Source organism: Vicugna pacos, chromosome 1 (genome assembly GCF_048564905.1).
Source record: "Vicugna pacos chromosome 1, VicPac4, whole genome shotgun sequence".
In the NCBI taxonomy this organism is placed as follows: domain Eukaryota; kingdom Metazoa; phylum Chordata; class Mammalia; order Artiodactyla; family Camelidae; genus Vicugna; species Vicugna pacos.
The window spans coordinates 14422478-14445890 of NC_132987.1; the positions used below are offsets into that span (position 1 = coordinate 14422478).

Genomic DNA, 23413 nt, shown 5'->3' on the forward strand with positions numbered 1-23413 from the left:
CCAAAGCAGAGCTGCAGGGTTAGGCTTGCCCAGAAAGCCTCGAAGTGGACCAAGCATGCAGTTTCAGCTTTTCCCTGTTGTCAGAAACCCTCCCCAGCCTCAGCCTTCTAGATCAGAGCAAGGGAAGCATCTAGAGACCAAGAGAGGCTCGTAGCCTCAATTTCAACCATCTTAGGACCAAACCTTTTGGGGCAAAATTCCAGAAAGCCTCCGATTCTGGCTGGCTCCTAGGAACACACATGTGCCCTAACGAATTGCCTGAGGACTCTGACTTCATCGTCAGAATAACCCCCAAGCACCAGGCACTATCCCATTTCCTCATGCAGCAAGTCTCATTTTGCAGACGACACAACTGGAGCTCAGAATATGAAGGAACTTGCCATGTGCATGAGGTTAGGATTGCCGCCTGAGTTAAGGGGCCCTGTCTAACTGTCTCTTGGAGAAGTGTGTTTTGGCCCCACAGCTTTGCTACTAATCTGCCCTGGCCCTCCCTGGGCACTTCTGGCAGTGAGGGGTGAGGACTAAAGCACCCCTGCCCGGCTGGAAGCACCAGTAAGCACCGGTGGTCCCTGGAAGGTATGCTCTCTGAGCCCCATCCAGAGCCCAGCTTGGGGAGCAGGATGTTAAGTGGTAAAAGGGGTGCTGGCAGATCTTCTGACCATGACTACTGGTCAAAAAGAGATGATCCTCTGTCTCAGAATGCAAGTTCACCTGGACCCTGGATGTCAGCACCATAGCCCCGGCCCTGTCCACGCCAGTCTCCTTCCAGCTAGAAAAGCTGGTGCTCATGTCTCAGGTAACAGGGACCAGAATCTGGGTACGTGGTTCTTGCCAAGATCCCCATTGACTGCCTCTTTGCCAAACCCACTGGCCAATTCTTTCTTCTCTTTTCACTTGATCTCTCAGCACCATTTGATTCAGTTGATCATTTCTCTCTTCCTGAAACACTTCTTTCATGAATTTCCTGATACCACCTTCTCCTAGCGTCTTTCCCCTGGCTGCCCCTTCCCAGTGTCCTTGGCTGGTTCCTCCTCACCTCCCTGATCTCTCAACTCTCAGACCCTCCACCTCTGCTCTTATCTTGATGAGCTCAGCCAGTCTCATGGCTTCCCTTGTTCTCCATGCGCTTCCAGTTCCCACAGGCTCAGCGCACACACCCCAAATCTCATTTTCCATCTTCCATCCCAAAACCTGGTGCGCCCTCCCCAGTCCTCCTCATCTCAGTAAATGGCACCTCATCCTACCAGTGCCTCAAGCAGAACACCTTGACTGCTCTTTCACACCCACATCCAACCATCAGCAAGTCCCGTTGGCTGGACCTTCAACAGCGCCCCCAGAAGCCAACCACGTCTCCCTGCCTCCATCACTACGACTGCCTGGTCTCAACGACCACCTGGACTTTCCCAGTCGCCTTCTACCTGCCTCCACTCTTGCCGCCGTGCAGTCTATTCCCCACCCAGCAGCCAAAATGATCCTGTGGCAATGTCAGACCATGTTCCCTCCACCCAAACCCAATATGGCAAGAAGAACAAAGTCTGTCCCAGAGTTCCCGGAGCCCTGGGAGCCTGCCCCCTTTCCCCGGCACCGCTCTGATCTGCTCTCTCGCCTCCCCCTCCCCGCTCCACTCCAGCCACTGTGTCTCTGGCTGTTCTTTGAACACAGCACAGGACCTTTGTCCTTGCTGCTCCTTCCGCCTTACACATTCACAGGGCTCCTTTCTCATCTGCCCTTCTTTAGATCTCTGCTTAGATTGAAACTTCTCATTCAGACCTTCTCTGAAAAAGTCGGGGACTGGGGTGGGTGAAATGGGTGAAGGTGGTCAAAAGGTATAAACTTCCAGTTATAGAATAAATAAGTCCTGGGAATGTAATGTAATGTACAGCATGGCCAATAATACTATATTGTACATTTGCAAGCTGCAAAAAGAGCAGATCTTAAAAGTTCTCACCATAAGAAAAAAAATGAACTATTATGAGGTACTGGGTGTTAGATGCTGTGGTGATCATTTGGCAATATACACATATCTCGAACCATTATGTTGTACACCCACAAACTAACAGAATGTTAAATGTCAGTGGTAGCTTAACAAAAAAAGTTATTTAAATATAACTTATATTTATAATAATTAACAATAATGAATGATAATAATTATATAATAAATTATAATACTTTATAATTTAAAGAATAAAGAGTTATTTAAAATATAACCACCATGCCTCCTCCATGACTTTATTTTTCTTCATGGTACTTACTGTAATCTGATCTACCATGTTTTATTTATTTCTATAAATCAAGGTCATATTTGTCATTTAGAATGAGCAGAGATATTTTTTGTCTGTCTGTTCATTCCTGTCTCCCCAGCACCTAGAGTGGTGTGTGACATATAGTTAGTGCTCATTAAATATTTGTTGAACAAATGAATGAATGACGGAGTAAATGGTAGGCTTTTTCAAGAAGAAGGCACAGCTGCCCAGGAGACCCGTCCTGCGTGGCCAAGAGTAACATGGTTTACAATACACAGAGAAAGGGGATGTGAAGACATGAGGAGGCAGCCTAGTCTGATCGGGAAGGTGCTCCAGCTGCTGGCCTGACATGCTTCTAGGACATTCTGAAACCAGTACCTGGAAACACAGCTTTATTCTTGTGCATCTTAGATTTTATTCCCTTTTTGTTTCCCCATCATTTTCCACGAAATGATTGTAAATATTCGACCATATCAGGTAAGCTCACTGAGGCTGACTTCAAAAGGTCCGGGGGAGGGATGGAGGAGGGCCCCGAAGGGAGACTCGGGGAGGAGGAGCAGTGGGGTGCGGGGTGCCTGGCCCCGCCTGACTGGAGGGGCCCTTTCCTGCAGCTCCCCCACCCCACCAAGGCCTGGGCGAGCTTCTTGGAGGGAAGTTGGGCCCCCACAGCTGTTACGGCTGATGCTGGCTTAAGACCTTGGTTCCCAAAAATTCCTTTGAAAAAAATTATTTTCCCTAAAATTAAAAAAAAAAAAAGAAGCGGCAGCTGTTCTATCTGAGGAGATGGGGGCCTTCGCAGACCAGGCCTCAGCCCTTCAGCATCAAAGTGGCCCCTAACAGTGACTACACAGCCCGTCTGTAACAGCCCTGCCATCAGGCCTCCCGGAGGGGCCCAGGGAAGCCCAGGGAGGCGCTCAGGGAGGCTCAGCTCACCGGCTCAGCCGCGGCCGCGGGTGGGGGGCAAGAGAAGCTGCTGCCTCGCAGGGCCGGGTGTCCAGCGTCTTCCCTGCCAGCCTGTGACACCAGCCCCTCTTCTCCATTTCACCAGCCCGCCCTGCAAGCCCGGGCACTCCATGCGCCCAGGTGGGCTCACCTTCCCTCCGCCTGGCTGGTCCTTTCCTCACACCCCGCGCGGGCTTCTGTAGGCGGCAGCCCTGCAGGCTGTGCTGCCTTCCATCTTGTGCTCAAGCAGCCGCCAAACCCTGCCTTTTCCTCTTCTGCAGGATTGGCAGGGTCCTCCTCTCCCCCAGCCGCTCAGGCCTGGCTTAGTGCACAGCTTCCCGGCCATCTAACTTGGGGATGCGCTGGCCCCACCTTGGGCATCTCCCAGCACACCCCCCCGGGGGCTCTTCTTCACGAGGCTGTGCGCCCTGCCCGGCTCTGCTCGAGAACCAGGCCAGTCCCGTGCCGCCTCCCACAGAGGCCGGGAACCTCGGGTTGGCCACGAAGGCCCCTCCGATTTGGTCACTGCCTTCTGCTCTCCCGGTAAGACCTCAACTTTATCAGCCAGTCCGCTCCTCAATGCCTGGGTCAGTGTCAACCAGACTGTAGAAAGCCCTTTGCCTGAGGTCCTGTCCTACCTTCTCCACACACTCACCCACCCACTCCCCCGGAGCCACACACAAATACACAGACAAATATACACTCACACAGACACACACAAGACAAACAGACACACAGGTACACACAGACACAGACAGACACACAAATACATACACAGATATACACATAGGTACACAAATACACACACAGATAACATACAGATGTACACAGATACACACATACACACAGATACACACATACACACATACAGACACACACAGATACATACACAGTGTTAGCTCACAGATACACACATAAATCATACACATCCACACACATAAATACTCAGACATGCACAGAAACAGACACACATTTTCACACAACACACAGGATTGTTAGGTTCAAAGAATAACTTACGATATTTACCTCAAACCATGTCCACCGGCATGGTCTAAACCCTGACTGCTGAAAAGCCCATCTGAATTTAGGAAAGAGAAAATTTAATGGGTGAATTATTTTTATTTTTCATTGAACTATAACCTGGGGGAATATTTGGCTTTTTATTTGCCTAATCAGCCTCCTGTATTCCTATGTCCCAGCTAGCTACTCCCTGCCCCTTGAGAAATCCAGTTGTTCCTGGGCCCACGTTTTCGTCCCGAGCACAGGAAAAACATGACTGAGAATTTAACCATGGAAGGTCGTAGATTTGGCGATCGCCTGGGCTGTGATGGAAGAGAGGACTATCCAACGTGCCAGCTCTGATACGTGCGTGCCAAGTGGGCGCCAGTAGAGATTCCAGTGGTGTGTCTGAGGACTACATTAGTAGAGGTGTCTAGAACGGTGTGCTGAGAAGCATTTGCAGCCCGGACTCAGCAGAAAAGATGTCTGCCAGGGTAATGGGATAGGACTGTAGTGACACAAATGTCAGAGATTTGTTTTCCCTGGGTCCTTCATGAGTGAGGACAGCATGCACTGGAAGCAAAGTCACAGGCCCACATTTAGGAGGGTGCATTCTGTGTCGGGGTGCACAGCCTACATAGAGAGGCAGACCCCATCACCTGGGCATCACCAGGAAGCTCAAGACACAGATGAACAGTCAGGTAGACAGAGACATACATGCACACACACACACATGCACACACACAGACACTAAAACACTGGGACACAGACACGCATCTGGAAAGCAGTGAAGGCATCCACGTAGGGCTGGGAGTTCAGAGAAGGGCGTCTGAGGTCCATCAGACCAGCAGGGATGACCGTTGGGCTGTACCAATGCAAGTACGGGCACCTCACAGGGTGGAGGAATGGTCCACACAGGGGGAGCACGTGCTGACTGGGCACCAGTAGAGATTCCAGTGGTGTATCTGAGGACTAGATTTTCAGGGCAGGGCTGGTGGACAAGGGGCTGGGCACGGGTGGCAGAAGAGGTGGGATGGGGGTCAAGTGTGGTGGCCGTCAGACAGACCGACAGACCTAGGCTCCCATCCTGGCTGCTGTCCGCCCAGGTGTGGCCACTGGGGTAGGGGAGTTGGGCTTTCTGATTTAAGCTTCCCGTCTGGAAGACGTGACTGGGGAGGGGGCCCTCCCCTGAGGACAGCAGAGGGATCTGGCACAGGCGGGGGGTGGGCTCCTGAGGGGCACAGCTGTGTGGGCGGGGGAGGGCGCAGGAGGAGTGAAGGGAAGGGGCGAGTCGAGCGGGGGGCAAGCTGGGGATGGGGCGACTGGGAGGTGGTGGTTGAGGGGCGTTGGGAGACTTCCCACCTTTTCAGCCCATTTCAGAAGCTGCCTAGGGGAGCTCTAGTCTCTAAATGACAGTCTCCGTGGTCAAATTAGGGGAGAATCTAATTGCATGTGGGCTCCTGGGAAGGGGAGACCACCGCCTCCATCCTGGAACAGTGGGCCTTGTGGAAAGAAAAGAGAGGAGCTGGGCCCGGGGCCCATCTCCTCACCTGAAGCCCCAGTGCTGCAGCCACGACTGAGGGACACTGTTGCCTCCCCTGCCCCTTTCTCCCTGGCTTCCAGTGGCTCCTAGCTGACTCTGCCCTCTGCCCTCCCACCCTGACCTCTCGGCCCATCCTCTCTTCCTCTACTTTGATGTGCAGCCACTGAGGGACAGTGTAAAATCCATGTTGCTGGAGGTCACAGAGATCTGATCTTGTCTGGGAGTCAAGGCCATTGAGCAGCTCTGGCTTCTGTCACCCTCTTAAGGACAGGAGCTGTCAGCCTGAGGCTGCCTCCCTGCCCGCGTGCCTGGGGCTTGTCTCCCCTGGACTGGGGACGGCAGAGGCCGTATGATCTCGCGGGTGGTCAAAGAATTCACTTAGAGGTACAGACAGCCCTGCACACTTGAGGCACGTGGCTGCCCTTGCGGAGCCCTGGCGCCCTCACCCGCCAGGTGTGTGTGCAGAGCACCTGTGCGCAGGGCCAGTGAGGAGGTCAAGTGTCCCCAGGGCTCTGAGCTCAGCGTCTGGTACAGAGCAGCCTCGGGATATTAGCTGCCTCCAGCAGACCCTTGGCGTCTGTCCGTCCCCGTGGGTCCACCCCTGCCCCTGTAAGTCGGCCCCTCCCGGACCCCATGATCAAGGTGGTGCACAAGCGGGGCCTGATGGACCGGAATGTCCCGCTTACCTCATTCAAGCTGGAAATGAGGCCCGAGGAGGAACTGGAGAGGCCGAAGCGCTTCTCGATGGTGGTGAGGCTGCTCTTGAAGTAGGCGCTGTACAGGAGCTGGCAGAGCTGCAGGAGGCCGTGGCACAGCACGAACACCTGCAGGGGAGACCCGGGCGGTGAGGCCTCTGACAGCGCGCCCCGGCTGCCCACCCTGGCCCTCCACCCCGGGGCCTTGGTGGCATGGACGCCCAGCAGCCTGGCCTGTTTCCTCCCGTTACTGGGGAACAGTTGCTTCACTGGGGGGCCTGGGGCGCGATGCCATCATCCTTAGACCAGTTTCACCCACAGCCTCAGGCAACGCACGTGAGCCATTCCCATCATTCCTGCCGTTCTTATCACCAGCAGTGTCGTAGGCATCCTCAACAGCAAGAAAACCACGGAGCTGGGGAAGCATCTCGGAGAGAAGGGCATGACTCGGCCAGCAGCAAGGGGCCGTCGGCGCCTTGAATTGTCTTCTGACAGCTCTGCCCTCCCTTCCGTGTCCTGTGAGGGCTGAGGGCTACGCTGCAAGCCATTCACGTCACTCACAGGGGCACAAACAAGCCCCACTCCCCTTGACCTGTCCTCCACTCCCCTGCCCTTCCTCCCAGGCTCACCTCTAATACCCCAGTGAGGCTCCAGGATGGCTGTCAAACAGGCTGGTCCCTCTTAGGAGGGGGGCATGCAATTGTGCTGGTTCCTCCCCCAGAGGGACGACAAGGGCCTGGGGAAGGCCCAGATCACTGACTCTGCATCCCCCCCTGCACCATATGCCTTGTCCTGTGGGTATGAGTAAATGTGACAAGTGATGTGGTTGATGGGACAGATACATAGTGGGGAGGGTAGAGAGGGGTTGTGGCATCCAGAATCAGCTGCAGGCAGAGCTCTCCTGGGCTCTTGGCTGAGCAGGCTCAGAGCCCGGAGCCCCACATCCGAGCCCCCTGGAAGTGCCCCTCCAGGGAAGGGTGGGGTGCCATTATGTTTCATAGTCTGCCAAAGCTCCTCCCTTAACTGAAGGGTTGGCATCTCAGGAGAGCAGCTGGGCCTCCACCTTCATTTCTGTTTCCTTGCAAAGCCAAGTCTACTCCCTCGGCGAGGACCCCGCTCCAGGCTGCGGGATCAGAGCTGACCTTCCCCCTCCTACCTGCCAAGGCAGAGCCTTTGTGGGGCCAGGGCGCAGACTTAGCTGCTTGCCTCCACATTCAAACCCAAGGAAGTGCTTACACCAGGGAACCAGACACCTCTCCAGGCTGCTGCCTACCCGGAGCCACATGGCCACCTCACTTGTCATCAGTGGCAGAAGGAAGCCTGTCAACCTGGAGACAGAGGCAGCCCTCATCCCTGTCTCCCTGGGGAGGCTCCTCTTGGCCTCATTTCATGTACTGGAATTCTTAACTATTTTGTGATAAAGGTGCTTTTGAAAATAATCTAGTCTCTCTTACAAATGGGGAAACTGAAGTGCAGAAAGGGGGAACCCTAGTGCTTACAGCCGGGGAAACAAGGGCCCAGGAGGGTGGGAACTGGCTGTGGCTGCTCCGTTAGTGTGGGAGGTGGGCCCAGAACTGGTCCACTCCAGGCATCTCGTGTGCCCAGCACTGACCATCCCCTAAAGGCTAATGCCCCCCAAACTCTTGTCTGTAGTCCCCTTCTCTAGACACGACACTCTTTCTGCACACATTCAATTTGTGGTGCTCACATCTCAGACCCTCATCCAGAACTTCCCCCCAACCTCCTACATTCAAGTCCATCCCACCGGGTGCTGGACGTGTCCACCTGGGCACTCTCAGACCCCTCAGACTAATGGCTTCACAGATCAGGCTCAAAGTCCTCCACCACAAACCCCTCCTGTTTCTCCTTTATCCCCATCACCTTCACTCAGTTCCTTAAGCCAGAAACTGAGAGTCCTGCTGGATGCCTGTTCCTCACCCTCTGGCATCTGGCGCCATTGCTAAGCCCCTTAATCTCTTCTGGGCGCCTCTTGCACTTGACCTGCCCTCAGTCTCCAGGTTATGCCTTGCCTCGGGCTCCCTGCTCTCTCGCCTGTATTCCTTCCACAACCTCTCACAGATCTCCTGTCTGCCCCCATCAAACCTCCCATCCCACCACTCCAGAAAGAGATTTATCAAACACAGATGTGAGCAGGTTACACCCAAATGAACACCTCTCACTGGCTCCCTGCTTCCTACAAGATAAAAACCAATGCCCTTGGTGTGGTACCCAAGATGCTACAGGTCCTAGACCTTGCCTGACTCTTTGGCTCCACACCCTGCTGTGGCGGATCATGTTTTACAAAGATGGCTACACCCATCTTCCTGTCCCACATACACCTCTTACAATGTGACAGTGACATTTGTTCATCAAGAAGTGGGTTCGTGTCCCCCCCCCCTTCAGTATGGGCCAATCTTAGCTACTTGCTTCTAGTGAAGAGAAGGAAGCGGAAGTGGTGGTCTGTGACCTTGAGGACACGTCCTGAAAGTCCATAGAGAATCCCCCTAGCTCTTTCTCTCTAGGGACCCTTAGACCCAAGACATCACAGTATAAGGAATCCCAGACTTCTCTGCTCACAGGGAGTCCACAGGTTGGGAATTCAGACAACTCTAGCTAAAGTTTCAGCCTGCAGCCAGTGTCAAGGGCCAGACATGCTGCTAAAAGAGCCTTCAATGCTGAGTGCAGCAGAAAGGAGCGATCCTCACCAAGCCTTCTACAGACGGCAGATTCCTGACCAAACTAAATGTTGCCACTATGTTAAGCACTAAGTTCAGGGCTGCTCTGTTCTGCAACACTATCACTAAAACATCTTGCCCTTCAAACTCCATCAAGGTCATACCACCCCACAGCATGCATTCACCATCTGCGTCTTTGCTTACGATCCGCACAGAAAACATCTTTCCCTTCTTTATCTGGATAACTGCCTCACCCTTCAGTGGCCCCCCGACCCAGCATGGGGCTCAGGTATGCGTCTAGTTCAAGGTAGCTTCTGAAAATTCGGGCACTTGTCACTGACCTCTGCACAGAGGCATCTTGCTGGCTGGGCACATGGCTGGCATTTGGGGCAGAAGCCAGCAGACAAGTGAGGGCTGCCTGACAGCCCAGGGGAGAGACAGTGAGGGCCGGACCAAAGTCCAGGGCAGTGGCGAAGTGGGGAGGGACCCGTTCAGGGGCTCCTGCAGAGGCTGAGTTGACAAGGCTGTCCCTGATTCAAGGTGGAAGAAAAGGGGTGGAGTTTCCAGCCTGAGGGCCAGGAAGGGGGCGAGGTCATGTGTGGAGACAGGGGGCCCGGGAGGAAGAGGGTATATGGAGAGGGGGGCAAAGAGTTCCGTTTGGAAAACCCGAGTGTCTGAACATAAAGCTCAGAAAAGACCAGTCTCCCTCGAACCAAATTAGTAATGAATTAACAGGAGTGACTCATCTCTACCCAATTCCCTCTCAGTCTCATGAGAGGAAGGCAAGGAGAGTGGGAGAAAAAAAACTCTATCTCAGATCTTTTCCTGAAAGATATGCCTTTGCTCTTTCCAGTAAATACAAAAATCCCTTCAGATACGAGGTGGAAGACTCCACCGAGAGCCAGCTGGCTCGCCCCTCGCTCCCCACCCACCCCCACAGAGCCAGCCACACCATCAGCTGTGGGGTCCCGTAGCCCTGTGAGGTCGGGGTCCCTTATGGGTGCCCCCACAGAAATGTTGGCAGATATCTGGGCCCCAGGTTCCAGCGGATTCAGCAGATGAAGAAGAATGAGATCTGTGGCTGCAGGGGAGGGAAAGGTGGGCAGGAGATGCCAGGAGAGGAGAAAGAAGTGGATGGAGGGTTCCAGCAGAGCTTTCTGGCCCAGGGCCACTCAGGGTCATAGCCATCTGGTCCCCTCTACTGAGCTTATGAGGACAGGACCCAGGCTGCTCAAAGTTACTGGGGACTCACTCCATGGCCGGCATGACATGGAGCAGCAAACACTGCAGATACAAGGCAGGACAAACAGGAATCCATCCCTCTCAGAGAACATGGGGTTTATGAGTGTAAGCAGATGGACTGACAGGAGAAGGAAAGGTTTGCCAGTTGGGTTGCAACCCACCGCCACCATTATGTAGACAATATAGTGTTACAGGATTTGATGGTTTGGGTTTGAGAATCAAACAAGCCAAGGTTCAAATCCTGAGTCTGTAAGGAATGGTGTGACCTTCGGTTCTGTATTTGACCCTCTGACAGCAGTTTCCCCACCAGTAAAGGGGAGCCATGATAATACCGTTGCCTTGGGAGGCTGCACGAGAGAGAGGCCGTGTTTAAAGTGCCTGGCACTCTGCCTGGCCCACAGTGAGGGCTCTGCCTTCTAGAGGGATATTTAATAAGTCCCAGCTTTCTCCACTCCCTCCTCCTGCCCAAGTAATTGAACCTCTCTGACGCTTTCAAGTCTCCTATGGCATGAAAACTCTAGGACAGAATCTCCCAAGATTTGTTACGCAGAGCACCACTTGCTGGAGATGCTCCAAGCTGAAAGGATTCCCAGAAGAAAAAAGTCTGAAAAATTTTGTATGCTATGATCCTCCCTTGTGAATATTTACAACTCACATGAGCATATTAAAGGCTCTAAGAAAACCTTCGTTAAAGAGTGGCTTAACTCTGTTTTACCTAACCTTCTCCATTGCTTCTTTGGTCATGGAACCCCTCTTCCCCTCCATATACACTAAAAAAAAAAAAATACACACTCACACACACACACACACACACACACACATATATACAACAGATACCAGCATTCTGCAGGATATACTTTAGGGAAAGATTCCATTTTAAAAGTAGCTTATGGTAGAATATGAGTCTTGAGATTTCTTCACAAAAGGACAAGAAAATAAAGACATATTACATGGACTGTATGATCTTTTTAAAACTAGCACACCAGCATTTTCTACCTCCTCACTCTACTTTTTTTCCCTTTTCATAACACTTATTGCTTCCTAAAATTACATCATGCCTTTGACTTCTCACTTACGGATATCCACCTCCACCAAAATGCAGGCTTCACCCAGGAAAGATGAAATGTGTTTTTTTTTTTTTAGGATGCCACAGCCCTGTAGTCTGAAATAATGCCTAGTCCTTAATTAGTGCTCAACATTATCAAGTACATGAATACGTCTTTCAAAAGTCTAACTGATGAACCCTCATCCAGAATGTACATCCATCAGAGTAGTCATTTGGGAAGCTGTAGATTTGTTCCAACGATCTGTCCTCAATCATTATAAATTCCCCCTTCAGCACAAAACATCATTTGTCAGTTTAACTGCCCCACTTATTTACTTGGCTCAATTCTAAATCATTTTTGGCTATTTCTAAACTCAGACTAAAAAGTTCAAGATTTGCATTCGTGTATAAAAAGACTTCCTGGGGTGGTGGAAATATTCTATATTTTGATTATGGCAGTATTTACACAGATGTATACATCTGTCAAAACTCATTAATCATTTAAAATCTGTGCACTTTATTATATGTAAACTCTATCTCAATACTAACTGATTTAAGGAAAAATTAATTTAAAAAAGATTTGCAACCAGGAAGGTATTCAAAATAATGTTCTGAGGCCTTGAAGGGAATTCCATAAATAGTTTTTAAAAAAATATTATGAGCATTGGCAATGTTACTGAAATAGATCTGTTTTTCCAAGGGGCTCACTTTGAAACCGTCAAAACCCGCGTAAATATCCAAGTGTGTATGTGTGTGTGTGTGCTAATGTAAACATCTAGGTTTTCACCTGTGTATGTTAAAACGATATATGTCTTTAGGCACATCTTGCAGAAGGAAGCTGGCAGGGAAAGCTAATGTAAGGGGACGACATTCTTGCTGGGTGTGGTGGGCAGGAAGCTCTAAGACTTGTAACGTAACTGCTCATGCTCACGGCTCCATTCTTTTTCCAATCTTAACAAACATAAGGAGGAAGTTCAGGGAGGAAGGAAGCAGGAAAATTGGAGTGCTCCTGAAGATCTTTCTTCTAATAAAGAGGAGTCTTTTCACCACTGGTGCCAAAGAGCTAAAAAAAAGTCGAAAAGATGCTGAGATGCCAAGTGAAAAGCTGTAAGTGAGTAATCGGACCAGAAGGTGATCAGTCAGGGCAAGGAGGGGAAGGCTCGCAGCTCAGATCAAAGGTAAGCCTAGCTGTGCTCTCCTCTGCACACACGGTCATGGCCCCCTTTTCCAAACTAAACACTGGAACTATGATCTGTGGCATCTTATCAGAGTCAAAGAGACACTTGGAAAAAGTTCTGAAATTGGATCCCCATCAGGTTATGACCTGTTTAACCACTGACCCTGCGGCCAACCAACTCTGATTTGGTCCACATGTGTCCTGATGAAGGCAAAACTCTAGAAACCTCACCTAATGCCTTAGGTCCACTGGGATGTGATGTCTCGGAGACAGTTTAACATACTGAGAGAGCCCTGGAGTGGGAAGAAGGCCCTTCAGGGACAGGAGATGGGGCTGGACTGGGACACAGGCTGTGACCTCCCAGTTTGGAACAACTGGTTCGATCCATAAACAGCAGCTGTCAGCCGTCTAAAAGGAACCATTCTTCGGAAAGAAAGAAGGGAAAAAAGAAGAGAGAGAGAAGAAAGAGAAAACAAGAGCTCAGTGATGCTTTATTCTCGCCCTCTCCCCACCGGCAGAGCAGGGAGAGCTCAGCGGCGTGCTGAGGGCCACTCCGCAGTTCTTTCTGAGTCAATGAGGAGACTCCGAGGTGCCGCTTGCTTTGGCTCCTCCCACCTCTGTGGGTCAAAATCTGGCCCCAGAGTCCACGCTGCTCCTCCTCTCTCCAGGCTGGAGTGGACTCCTCGCCCCCGACAGGCAGGAACAGCTCCGAGGCCCCTGCATCTCTTGGGCAGCAGCAGAACTGCCCAGCCACACCAACGACCCAACTGGGGGTGAGCGGCACCTGGCATCCAGAAGCTCCCTTTACAGTCAGCTGGAAACCCTCCGACATAATCATTTATTTTTGCTCTTTCATATTTTCCCCTTTATTTTGGATGAATGTTTTACAGGCACATGTTTTAAAAATCAAGTTACATGGAAGGGCTTAGAATGACGAGGCCAACCCTGTGCTCAGCTCAAGCCACCGCCACGACTGCAGTTCAAGGACAACCACCTCTGTTTTCAGTGTTTCTGTTGATTACGTCCATGCACCTTAAAATAATATGCTTGCTCTGCAATTTCTTGATTTATCACCTCAGACTGCATGCCACGATAGAAGAGGAGTTAGCGCACTTATTTTTACACCTCCCACCCCTCTCCCTATTGCTCCCAACTTTCAATAGGTTTATCAGGATTTGTACACTTATTGGATCATTTCACTTTGTGGCAAGCGAGCTGGGGGCCAGGAGCGGGTTCCCCTCCTGGGCTCGCACACCCGCATTAGCTGATGGTCCCTCAGTTCCTGGAGAGAAGGTTGCCTGTAATTTTCTCAGAGTAAAGGGCCACTCTGCATTAACCCCCTTGGGTTCAGCTCCACTGGTCACCTCTGCCTTCTGCCACACCTGCCCACTCTGAATTTGCTGCCCTCCAGGGCCAAGTCCCAAGTCCAAGGGCTCCCCCACTGTTGGCCCCACGCAGGCAGGCACTTAAGAGCCTGCTTCCTCTACTCTATTTCATCCCTTGTCACTTCCCAACCACCTCTCATCTTGCTGAGATTATTGAAATGTTTCATCCACTCATAATCCCTCTCCCTTTCTTTTTTCTGTTATTGGCTTTCACCATTTTTGAATCCATTGCTTTCACCATCATGAGACGAGGGGAGATAAACACGTGGGGAATTTACCTGCCATCTTGAATTATGAACACACTACTTCCTGATGTGAGATCTAGCAGACAAATTAAAAATTCTGTCCCTACTTTTTCAATGGGAAAAAAAAGGAGTATGTACTGTCAGGGAGCTAAGTAGTCAAACCAAAAAGTACACCCAGGTCCTTCTCCACAACCATCCCTCCCTCACCCCCCACATTCATGCATCCTGGTACCTCATTTATTTAATCTTCCATAGTGGTTGGTGTGTCTCCAACAGGAGGCTCATAGCCCAAGAGAAGTACTGGCTTTGGGTGTCTGCCAATCTCCACTTAAATCTTTCTATTTTTTTTAGTGTCTCTACCCTTGTGGCCAGTTCTGAGTCTTGGTTGGAAGTTTACCAAATGGGTAGGACCTGGGAGGTAAAGCTCAGGGCTCAAGGGGTCCTAATGCAATGGGGGCAAAGAAGGAAACTCAGAAAGGGTGACTCCTGGCTGTTTCCCAATGACCTCAGAGATCCAGCATCTGACAGGAGAGGAGGGTCTGTGGTTTGGCACCTCTGAGGCCCAAGTGAGAGGTCCCTCAGAGCTGGAGAGGTGAGGGGATCCTTCCAAAAGAAGAAGGAAGCAAAGCAGAGATGCGCCCTGGAATGGTCCTCCGTCAGCCAGTCAGCCTGCTTACCCTCCTGTATCTTCAGCAGGGTGTGACTTTGGAACCAAACCATGGCCCAGAGGCCCCAAAGGGGAATGTCTCTTTTGAGAAGTGATTCAGGAAATCAAGCGTGTTCCCATGCAGGAAGAACGTCTGAACAAGATAAAGTTCAGAGATTCAAAATAGCCAGTCGAGGGTCTGCGTTGGTGGCAGTCACAGCAGTGGTAACAGAAGGCAGCTTCAGTATTACTTGCATTCCTATGATCTAGAAACAGCCTTTGGAAAGACACAGCCCTGGGGCCCTTAGAAGTATAAAACTCAGAACACTGTAAAAAGAAAAACAGGTTTCCCTCGCAGCTTCCTTGTTCCTTAAGAGGGAAGCGCCCAGACTGGGGAGTTGGAACTAAAATCGCGCCTGTGCGGGAAGCCCTCTGAGCCAGACCCCTGACAGTTTCTCTGCTCAGTGCAATTTTTCTCCCCAGCACCCCCTTGCCAGCCTCTGCTGTCCACACAGTGGCCTTACTGTCTGGCAGGGTTTTTCCAATACAACCGAGAAAGGCCATGTCTGTGGGAGCTGCTCCAGGGAGGACTGGAGCCTCAGTGGAGCCCAGGAGCCAGGGGGAACCACAACAAGCCCGGAGGAGCCGAGCCCCGACGTGGACTCCGCCTGGGGATGGGGCGGGGCTGGTCAGAGCCCCTCTCAGAGCCGGGTCTTAAAGGTTAGATCAGGAGATTTCGGCCATTTTTAGTGTAGTCCACTTGGCTTAGATAAAATCTCACCTAAAGGCCTCTATGTAAGAGATAACGGAATTGGACACTGGAAATCCCAGTCTGCATAATTCTGTAGTTTTTGTGGCTATCATGAGCTGGGAAAGGCCTTTGATAAGACACAGTCCCCAGGGCCCTCGGATCAGAACTATCTGTAAAGAAACACGTGGGTTTCCATGGCAGCGTCCCTGCTGGAAGGGACCCTGGCACGTAAAGGGGAGGCAGACAAGCTTTCCCACTCTTAATACTGGTAATCCTCAAACATTTTTGGCTTTCGGCTGTGGTGGTTTTGTTTTCTTTTTAGCCTGGCGGTGCTTGTCTGGAGTTTCGCCCCAAGGATGAGAAAGGCAGATGGTTGAATTGACCGGGGACATTTGTGAGGGAAGATAAAAGAGCAAAGGTCAAGAGACTGCCCAAGGTACAGGACCTGCGGTTGGGGCTTTAGAAATCACAGGTTACCAAAAAAAAAAAAAAAAATTCTGGAAGAGATGAAACATGATCACATGAGACCAGATGAATTTATCAGATTAGCTAGAAGCGTGGTGCTTGAGCGTTCCCAGAAAAACAAAAACTCTGAAACAAACTTATCATTGACATTTATGCAAAGATGTGTCCAAATTCTTCAGAGACTCCCAAAGTCACTTTTTTTTCAAGTCAAAAAGCTTTCCTTCATGGAAAACAAGTGCCACTCGTCTTTTTTGGCAGTTGGCATGAGAGAAATCTGTTAGGTGAAATAAGGCGCCATTAGGGAAACTGCTTTGAATCCATTTGTGGCAGGAAATGAACATTGAGACTGTATTAATATGGGGACTTCACCTATTTTATGTGCTGCCTATTCTCTGCACAACAAGATGGGAGGCTAATATTTTCCCCTCACCTCCCTGAAGGGTTTGCAGTTAAGCCCTTTCCTTCCTGCCCTCAAGGAAGGGGAAGTTAGTGTTTCAGATAGAAAGTGGGGTGTGGGGTGTGATATCAGAAGAGCGCAGGACCCTGGGAGCTGATCCCAGGAAGCTGGCCAGGAAGGGGGGACCCCACTGCCTTCGTGGCTGGCTTAAGGCCACAGGGAAGCACCAGGAGGTTATCCATTTTCTTCACATTGTCTGGATTCTTTGTTTACTTACAATTTGTCTCCCCGTTGGTCGGTCACCCTGTCTACATCTGGCCAACCCCCGGGCACGTAACAAATGTCCAGTGAATGCCTGCTGCATAAAGTGAATCCTCATACCACCCTGAGAGGCCGGCATGATTCCACTGGTTTATGGATGAGGAAACTGAGGTTCAGGGAAGCTTAAAAAACTGTCTCATCACACAGTTTGTAAATGGTAGCAGCCGTTGGATACCAAGTCACACCCTCTTTCTGCTCCACCCAGTGGCCCAATCGTAAGAGTTTGGGGGAAGGAGGCTTCACTGAACCTGCTTTCACCAAGATTGCCAGGTACCTAATTGCCAAATCCAGCAGACTCCCCAACGGCTTTACCTAAGCTCTGCAGCGTCTGACATTCTCTTTTCCCCTGCATCTGTGATGTCATTGGCATGTCTGAATCTTGCTGTCTCTCTAAGTGGTCTTCCTTAGAAACCCTTGGGGAGCTCCTTTCTGCCTCCTCACCCCATGTGCATGGTGCCCAGATTCTGTCCTCAGCCCTTTGGCCCATCTCTCTGCACACGCTAGCCCTAGGCAATTGCTCATCCACCCAAAATGTCATCCTTGGCGAAATTCCAGAGCCTCCAGTCCACAGCTGGGGTACAGACCTCCCTCAACGCCCTGCTTCCCACACATTTCAACTTTGACTTCAGACCAGTAACTGAAATACATGCCCCAAACCATATTGTTACCCCGCATTGTCTCCTCTGGCTTCAAGTTCTCACCCTGGTGCTTCAACCTCCAAACCAAGGCTCGACCTCTACTGCCACCCTCCTTCCGGGCCACCTTCAGATGCCACCCAGTCCACTGCCACAAGTTCCCACCCTTTTCCAAACCCACTCCTTCCTCTTTCTAATCTAGTCTTTAACCAGCAGCCAGAGAAATCTTTTAAGAAACTTTATATGTATAGCACTCATCAAAAAAGGCACACGTCTTAAGGGTACAGCTTGATAAATTTCACACACAGAGGACACGTGAAGGACCAGGACCCAGATGGAGAAACAGAACACTTCCAGCTTCCCAGAAGCCACTGAGCGCCCCTCTCAGTCACCACCCATCGCCAAGGTAACGACTCTCCCCACACCTAGCTGCGTGGGTCAGTTTGCCTGATTTGTACTTTACAGAAATTCCATCATATCGTACGTCAGCATTGAGCTTCTGAAAATGGAGATCAGAGCCTGTCATGACCCTGTTGAAAAACCCTCCAATGCATTCCCATCAGCTCTGATTAAAATCAGAAAGCAGCCCAGCCTACAGGGCCCTCCCTGCTCCAGCTCCCACCCACTGCTGATCTCACCAAGTTTCCCACCACAATGGCCTCTCCTCGGGTGCATTCCTGGAAAACCCTTGGCCCCTGTGAGATGATGTGCTGCCCCAGAGTCTTTGGGGGTAGGGGCTATTCTTTCTACTGGAGGGGGGGGCTCTCCATTCCCACCCCCTCCATTGGCTGGCTTCTATTCACCTGTCTGTATGGTGGCAAAGAATGTCCCTCCCTTTACACATTCTGCATTGTGCCTTCGTGGCACTGAGCCCAGGCTGCAATTACAAGCACCTCAAGTGTTCGGGGCCCCGCGGCAGTCCTGGCACCCAGCACTTAGCTGCTGCCAGCCAGCGGGGCAGAGGAGGGGAGTGACCACAGACATGCTGCTGCTACTTTATGAGGAGGAGGCAGTCCTTCGGCAGACATCTGATGATGTGCACATCGATGGGAAGGAATACGTTTCAGTGACTGACACCGCCAGTTATGTAGGCACCCGTAAGCCGTAAGTAAGCGGATATGAAATTATCAAAATGGACTGTAAATTCCTTAAAGAAACAGGTATTATTTTTCCTTCCATTGTACCCATTTATCCCCTAAGGAGATAAATCAGTTACTTAGTAAGCCCTTGTAAATTCTTTCATTGTCATCAGAAAGACACTTAGGGCCAGCTGCACATCAGAGCTCCCAAACATCTCCACTTGGAGAAATAAAACCCTGGGCTCGTATTCGCCTCTTGGTCCTGCCAGGATTTTTTAGCAGACAAGAGACTGTAGACTCAGGCTGAGCAGTAAGGAGATGGGTGTCTGGGTGTTCTCCCAAGGCCGCCAGGCGAGGAGCCTGAGGTTCCATTGGGAGCAATGAGTACCCTGGCGGGCTGAGGAAGGAGCCTTCACCCAGGGATGCCCCTGCCTGGGTAGCCTGTGCCCACCCACCCCAGCCATCCCGCCACCCCTCAGAGGCTGCTGAGCTCCTGATGAACCACGGCATGACCAGCCCCATCAAAGCCACCATGGAGGTCTGAGAACCAAGCTTCCAGAACCCGAACAGAGTCGAAGATAGCAGACGCTTGAGATAAGAGGCTGCCCCCCACCACAAGAGGCCAAGACACGGACGGGCATGGACACCACGATGCTGCGCCTACTAATTGTCACACTGTCCCCTCTCACCGGTCAGTGTCGGAGCTTTTCCTAAGGCTAAGGCATTCCAGAGTCACATACACACAACAGACAGGCGTGCCCGGCCGCCACCCCCACCACGTGTACTCACAGAGGCTGGGACTTCCTTGCCACAGGCTTGTCACTGGAGAGAGGCTTTCCTGCACGGAAGCTTTCTCACACCCCATCCTGGTCACCCTGGCATTCCTCTGCCTGCTGGGGATCGATCCAACCGCTGTTCTCACAGGTGCCCACTTCCTTCTAAGACATCATCATTCCAAAAGCAACAGCAGCTCCCTTAAAACTCTGTCCCTTGGAGGCTAAGATGTTCAGAGTAGATTGCCTCTACACAAGATAACTGTCACACTTTTGTGGTCACGCTCCCCCTCTGCTTTTCTCTTGGCAGATGGAAGGACAGTGGGAGGGAAAAGGCTTTTTGTCCAACATTCAAGCCTCTCTATCCCATCAGATGCCTCAAGAGGATGAAATGTTCCTCCTAAGCACTGTGCTACGAGCACAAACCCAGGTTCCAACACTTGACCTCCTGGAGATGACTAGCGGGACGTGGAACCTGGTGCTCTCGGTTTCCCACTGACCAATGACAGTCCAAATACCAAGGAAATGAACCCAAAGGACTACACCACCTGCAGATGACCCAGGCAGGGAAACCGTAATATCTTTCGCCACCATGCCCCATGGGCCTCCACTTCACCTCCCCTGCAGCCCCCCAGCATCTCTGCTATGATCCTCACAACTGAGCTCACCCCTCCATCCGATTCCCTCTGTCTCTGCTAAAGATATTCTCTGCCACCCATGCTGCCCCCAGCCTCCTTGCTGGGTGTTATGGGTTGAACTGTGTTCTGCAAAAAGATATGTCAGAGGCCTAACCCCTGGTACCTGTGAATGGGACGTTATTTAGGGTCTTTGCAGATCTAATCCAGTTATGAGGAGGTCAGACTGGAGTAGGGTGGGCCTTAATCTAATGACTGGTGTCCTTATAAGGAGAGCAACTTTGGATACAGAGACGCAGGACAATGGAGGCAGAGAACGGAGATATGTGGTTACAGGCCAAGGAACGCTAAGGATTTCTGGCAATCACCAGAGGCACTGGGGCATGCCCTGCGACTCCCTTGGTCCCCTTCCCTCATTCAGTGACAGAATCCTGTCCCTCTGGCCCAGATGTCCTCAGCTGACCCTGCTAGAAACCTGGGCCCCTTTTCCTGGGCCCCCCACACTTCCTCCTCCAGCTCCATCAGAAGTCTGTGCTCACCTGCTTTCCAGGTGACTGAGTGGCTTTATTTTTCAATTGTTCAAAATCTCTCCAAATTTACCCAGCTATTTTCTTAATTCCTCTATTACTCATTATTGTCCATTCTGGGCAAACACCCTGACAGCCAAGGCCTCCTGGGCGGGTGTCCGTTCCCTGCCTCAGCCCCTCTCATCCTCGATTTGACCAGCTCTGGGCTCCACTCCCCTGCCCTGGGGCCCCCTTTCTCATTCCCAGGTTCTTCTGCCTTCCAGCCACACCTGGAGGGTCCTGACTGCTCACAGTCCATGAGTTTTTCCCCCAAATGCACAGATCTCTCCTCTGTGTGAGCCAGAGTCCAGGATGCCCACATGGGATGGAGGGGCCTTCCTTCTCTCCACAAGTGGAAACTGCTCCCCCTCCTTTCTTTCCAAGCTGTCTTGGAATGCCCTGCCTTCCTGGCTGATGGCAAGTTCTCACAAGGAGCAGAGAGTCACTCTGCAGGCGTTTCTCCCCAGGATGGAGAATGGCAACTCACCAGTTTTTCTAGACCTTATAAAAGGCAGAACTCCAGACTGATTGGCTTTTCCAGACTCGCTCAAAACCTGAGCCTGCAGCACGCTGACCTGTAAGGGGCTCCTGACCTCGCACGGCTGGCCTGCTGGGGAGGCAGCAGCAGCCCCTTCACACTGAACTTCTGTCAACTCCTTGAACTTGGCCCTCTTCATCTGGGGTCCAACTCCTTGTGCGTGCTGCCCTCGGCCCTCTTCTTGCCCCCTTACCCGCCCTGTGCCTCCTTGCTGGCCTGACTCTGTCTCCCCTGTCAAGCTGTTTGAACATTACTTCCCCAGCAAGCGTAGCCGGTCCCTTCTTTAGGCTGCTCCCCTGCTGACACATATGCCCACAGGAGCCTGTGGACCCTCTCTCTGACGCCATCACACTTGTGATTCCAGGGCAGTCATGGTTATACGGGGGATCCCCTCCTCCCTGAAGACTCATCCTTCACTGGATGCCATGTCTCCCTGTGAAGACTGAAATAGCCCCCACCCCCTGGCAAAGGTGCAGACACAGTCCACAATTCCCTTGGCCTGCCAGCTCTGACAGGTCTACTGGGGGCTGGGGGCATGGCGGGCAGGGGGTACATCATTGCTAGTTTTGCCCAGAAGGAACATTTGAAGTAATGTGATAAGCAAATATTTACTGAATATCAGTAGGCCAAACATATTCTCGGGGAGGCCAAGGGTCAAGCAGAGCTAGACCCCTCTGGGGCGGTGTGTTAATGAGATGAGGTGTGCACACAACAGCAGCAACTATTCTCAAGGCTGAGGCCAGAGGAGCCAAGTACGAGTAATGATGTCAGAGGGGCTCGGAATACAAGAGGGTGGGGGAATGCTCCCTGAAGAAAGTGAGGTTGGACCTAGGTTTTTGAGGTCAAAGAGCGGAGAGGAGAAAAGGGGCCGCCCGAGGCCCGGGAGACAAGATGAGGAGTGGAAAAACACGTGTGAATTGGGGTCAGAGGATGATCTGGTTCGTCTGAGAAAGCTCTGGCTAGGTCAGAGAAGGACACCAAGTTAAGCAAGAGGATGGATGCCTGAGAGGAACCACAGATTCTCTCTGGCCATCACCGAGGACCTCTGAGCAAGGAGGACACATGTTAAACATTTTTTAGGAAGGTTAACCTCTAACTGAGTGAGGGAAAGAGGAGAGGGAAGACAGCCTAGAGGAAGGGAGGCCAGTGAGAGGTCTTGGGACAAGGTCAAAGAAGCCTCTAGTCAGGGATGGCAGGGGAACAGGGGATGTCAGCAGGGGAGAAGGTCATGACCTGATGGCTAAGGAGAGGTGGGGGATGGTGAGCAAGCATCTCAAGACCAAGGACGTGGACGCAAGGAGCTCAAGAGACAATGAGGAGCAGGGGGAGGGGTAGGAGGCAGAAGTGGACTCTTCTAAGGCTGAGGAGACCCAAGTGGACATCCAGGAGGCCACCCCTGGGGTTCAGGCTTAGCCGGCAGCTGCCTCTCAGGAAAGACATCCTCACTTCTGACAGCTATTTAACCCCACACCCAAGGACCATATGGACCCCAAGGACTCATCACCAAATTAAAATGGGGACTCAGCAGCTACTATCTGGGGTCTTGAAGCAAATCCCCTTTGGGCTTTATGCAGGCACTCTGAGTGAGACAGCACTGTGGGAAGATACCTGGTCCCATTCTGTTACTTCTTGTTCCTTCTCCCTGAGGCCAGAGCCCCATGCCACGTTAGACTTCACACAAATGCAAGTCACCATCTAAGATGGGGGGTTTGCCCCAAATGGGGTATCTCCTCATAGAACCTCATTTACTAAATCTGCAAAGAATCAGGAAGACAAGTGGACTTCAGATGAGGCCCTCTGGGACACAAGAATTCTGACTTGAAAGATAATGGATCTGGAGACTGACAGAGGCTATTTGATTCCTAACAATATATATGATTTGGTCCAAGCTGAGTCTTTTGTCTAGTCTTTAAATGGGTAGAAGTCTGCCCGTCTGGTCCCTACTCTGCCCTTTCTCCAGTGGTGGGTGGCTCAGTCACTGCAGGCTGTACCAGGATGCAGGTTGTCAGGCCATCTGCTTGGTCTTCTGCAGTCATCCTTGGGCAGCACGTTGGCCGGGGGCATCTTTGTCCCAGGGAGCCTCTATTCCAGTTCTCCTCTCTCCATCACTTCAACTTATATCTGGACTTTTCTGGACTTTTCTGGACTGAGGGCTGCTCCTTCCACGGCCTCACATCTTGGACTCTCCAATGTGCCTCCCAAGGAGTTCCCCTTGCCTTCTCCTCCATCTGCCTTCCTCCCCTCTCCACTCTGCAGATCAGCAAGCACAAGGGAAGAGGGAGAAACATTTGCAGGGCATGGACAGGGAAAGATAGAAGAAATTGCGTGGGATCCAGCCTTCAAGCAGATAGAGAGAGGGTTTTAATCAGCACCGCAGAAAATGCCCAAAGTCTTTCTCGGAAAAGTTTCCTCAGGT

At 51.5% G+C, this 23413-nt stretch overlaps 1 protein-coding gene across 2 annotated transcripts in view; it reads right to left on the minus strand.

The window, feature by feature from the left end:
• SLCO2A1 (solute carrier organic anion transporter family member 2A1) overlaps window positions 1–23413 on the minus strand; it is a 76952-nt gene that overhangs the window by 36226 nt on the left and 17313 nt on the right. For both annotated transcript variants that reach the window (XM_072955075.1, XM_072955026.1), the window contains exon 2: window positions 6414–6551. In XM_072955075.1, the coding sequence (XP_072811176.1) occupies window positions 6414–6551 (138 nt within the window). The remainder of the gene's footprint in view (window positions 1–6413; window positions 6552–23413) is intronic.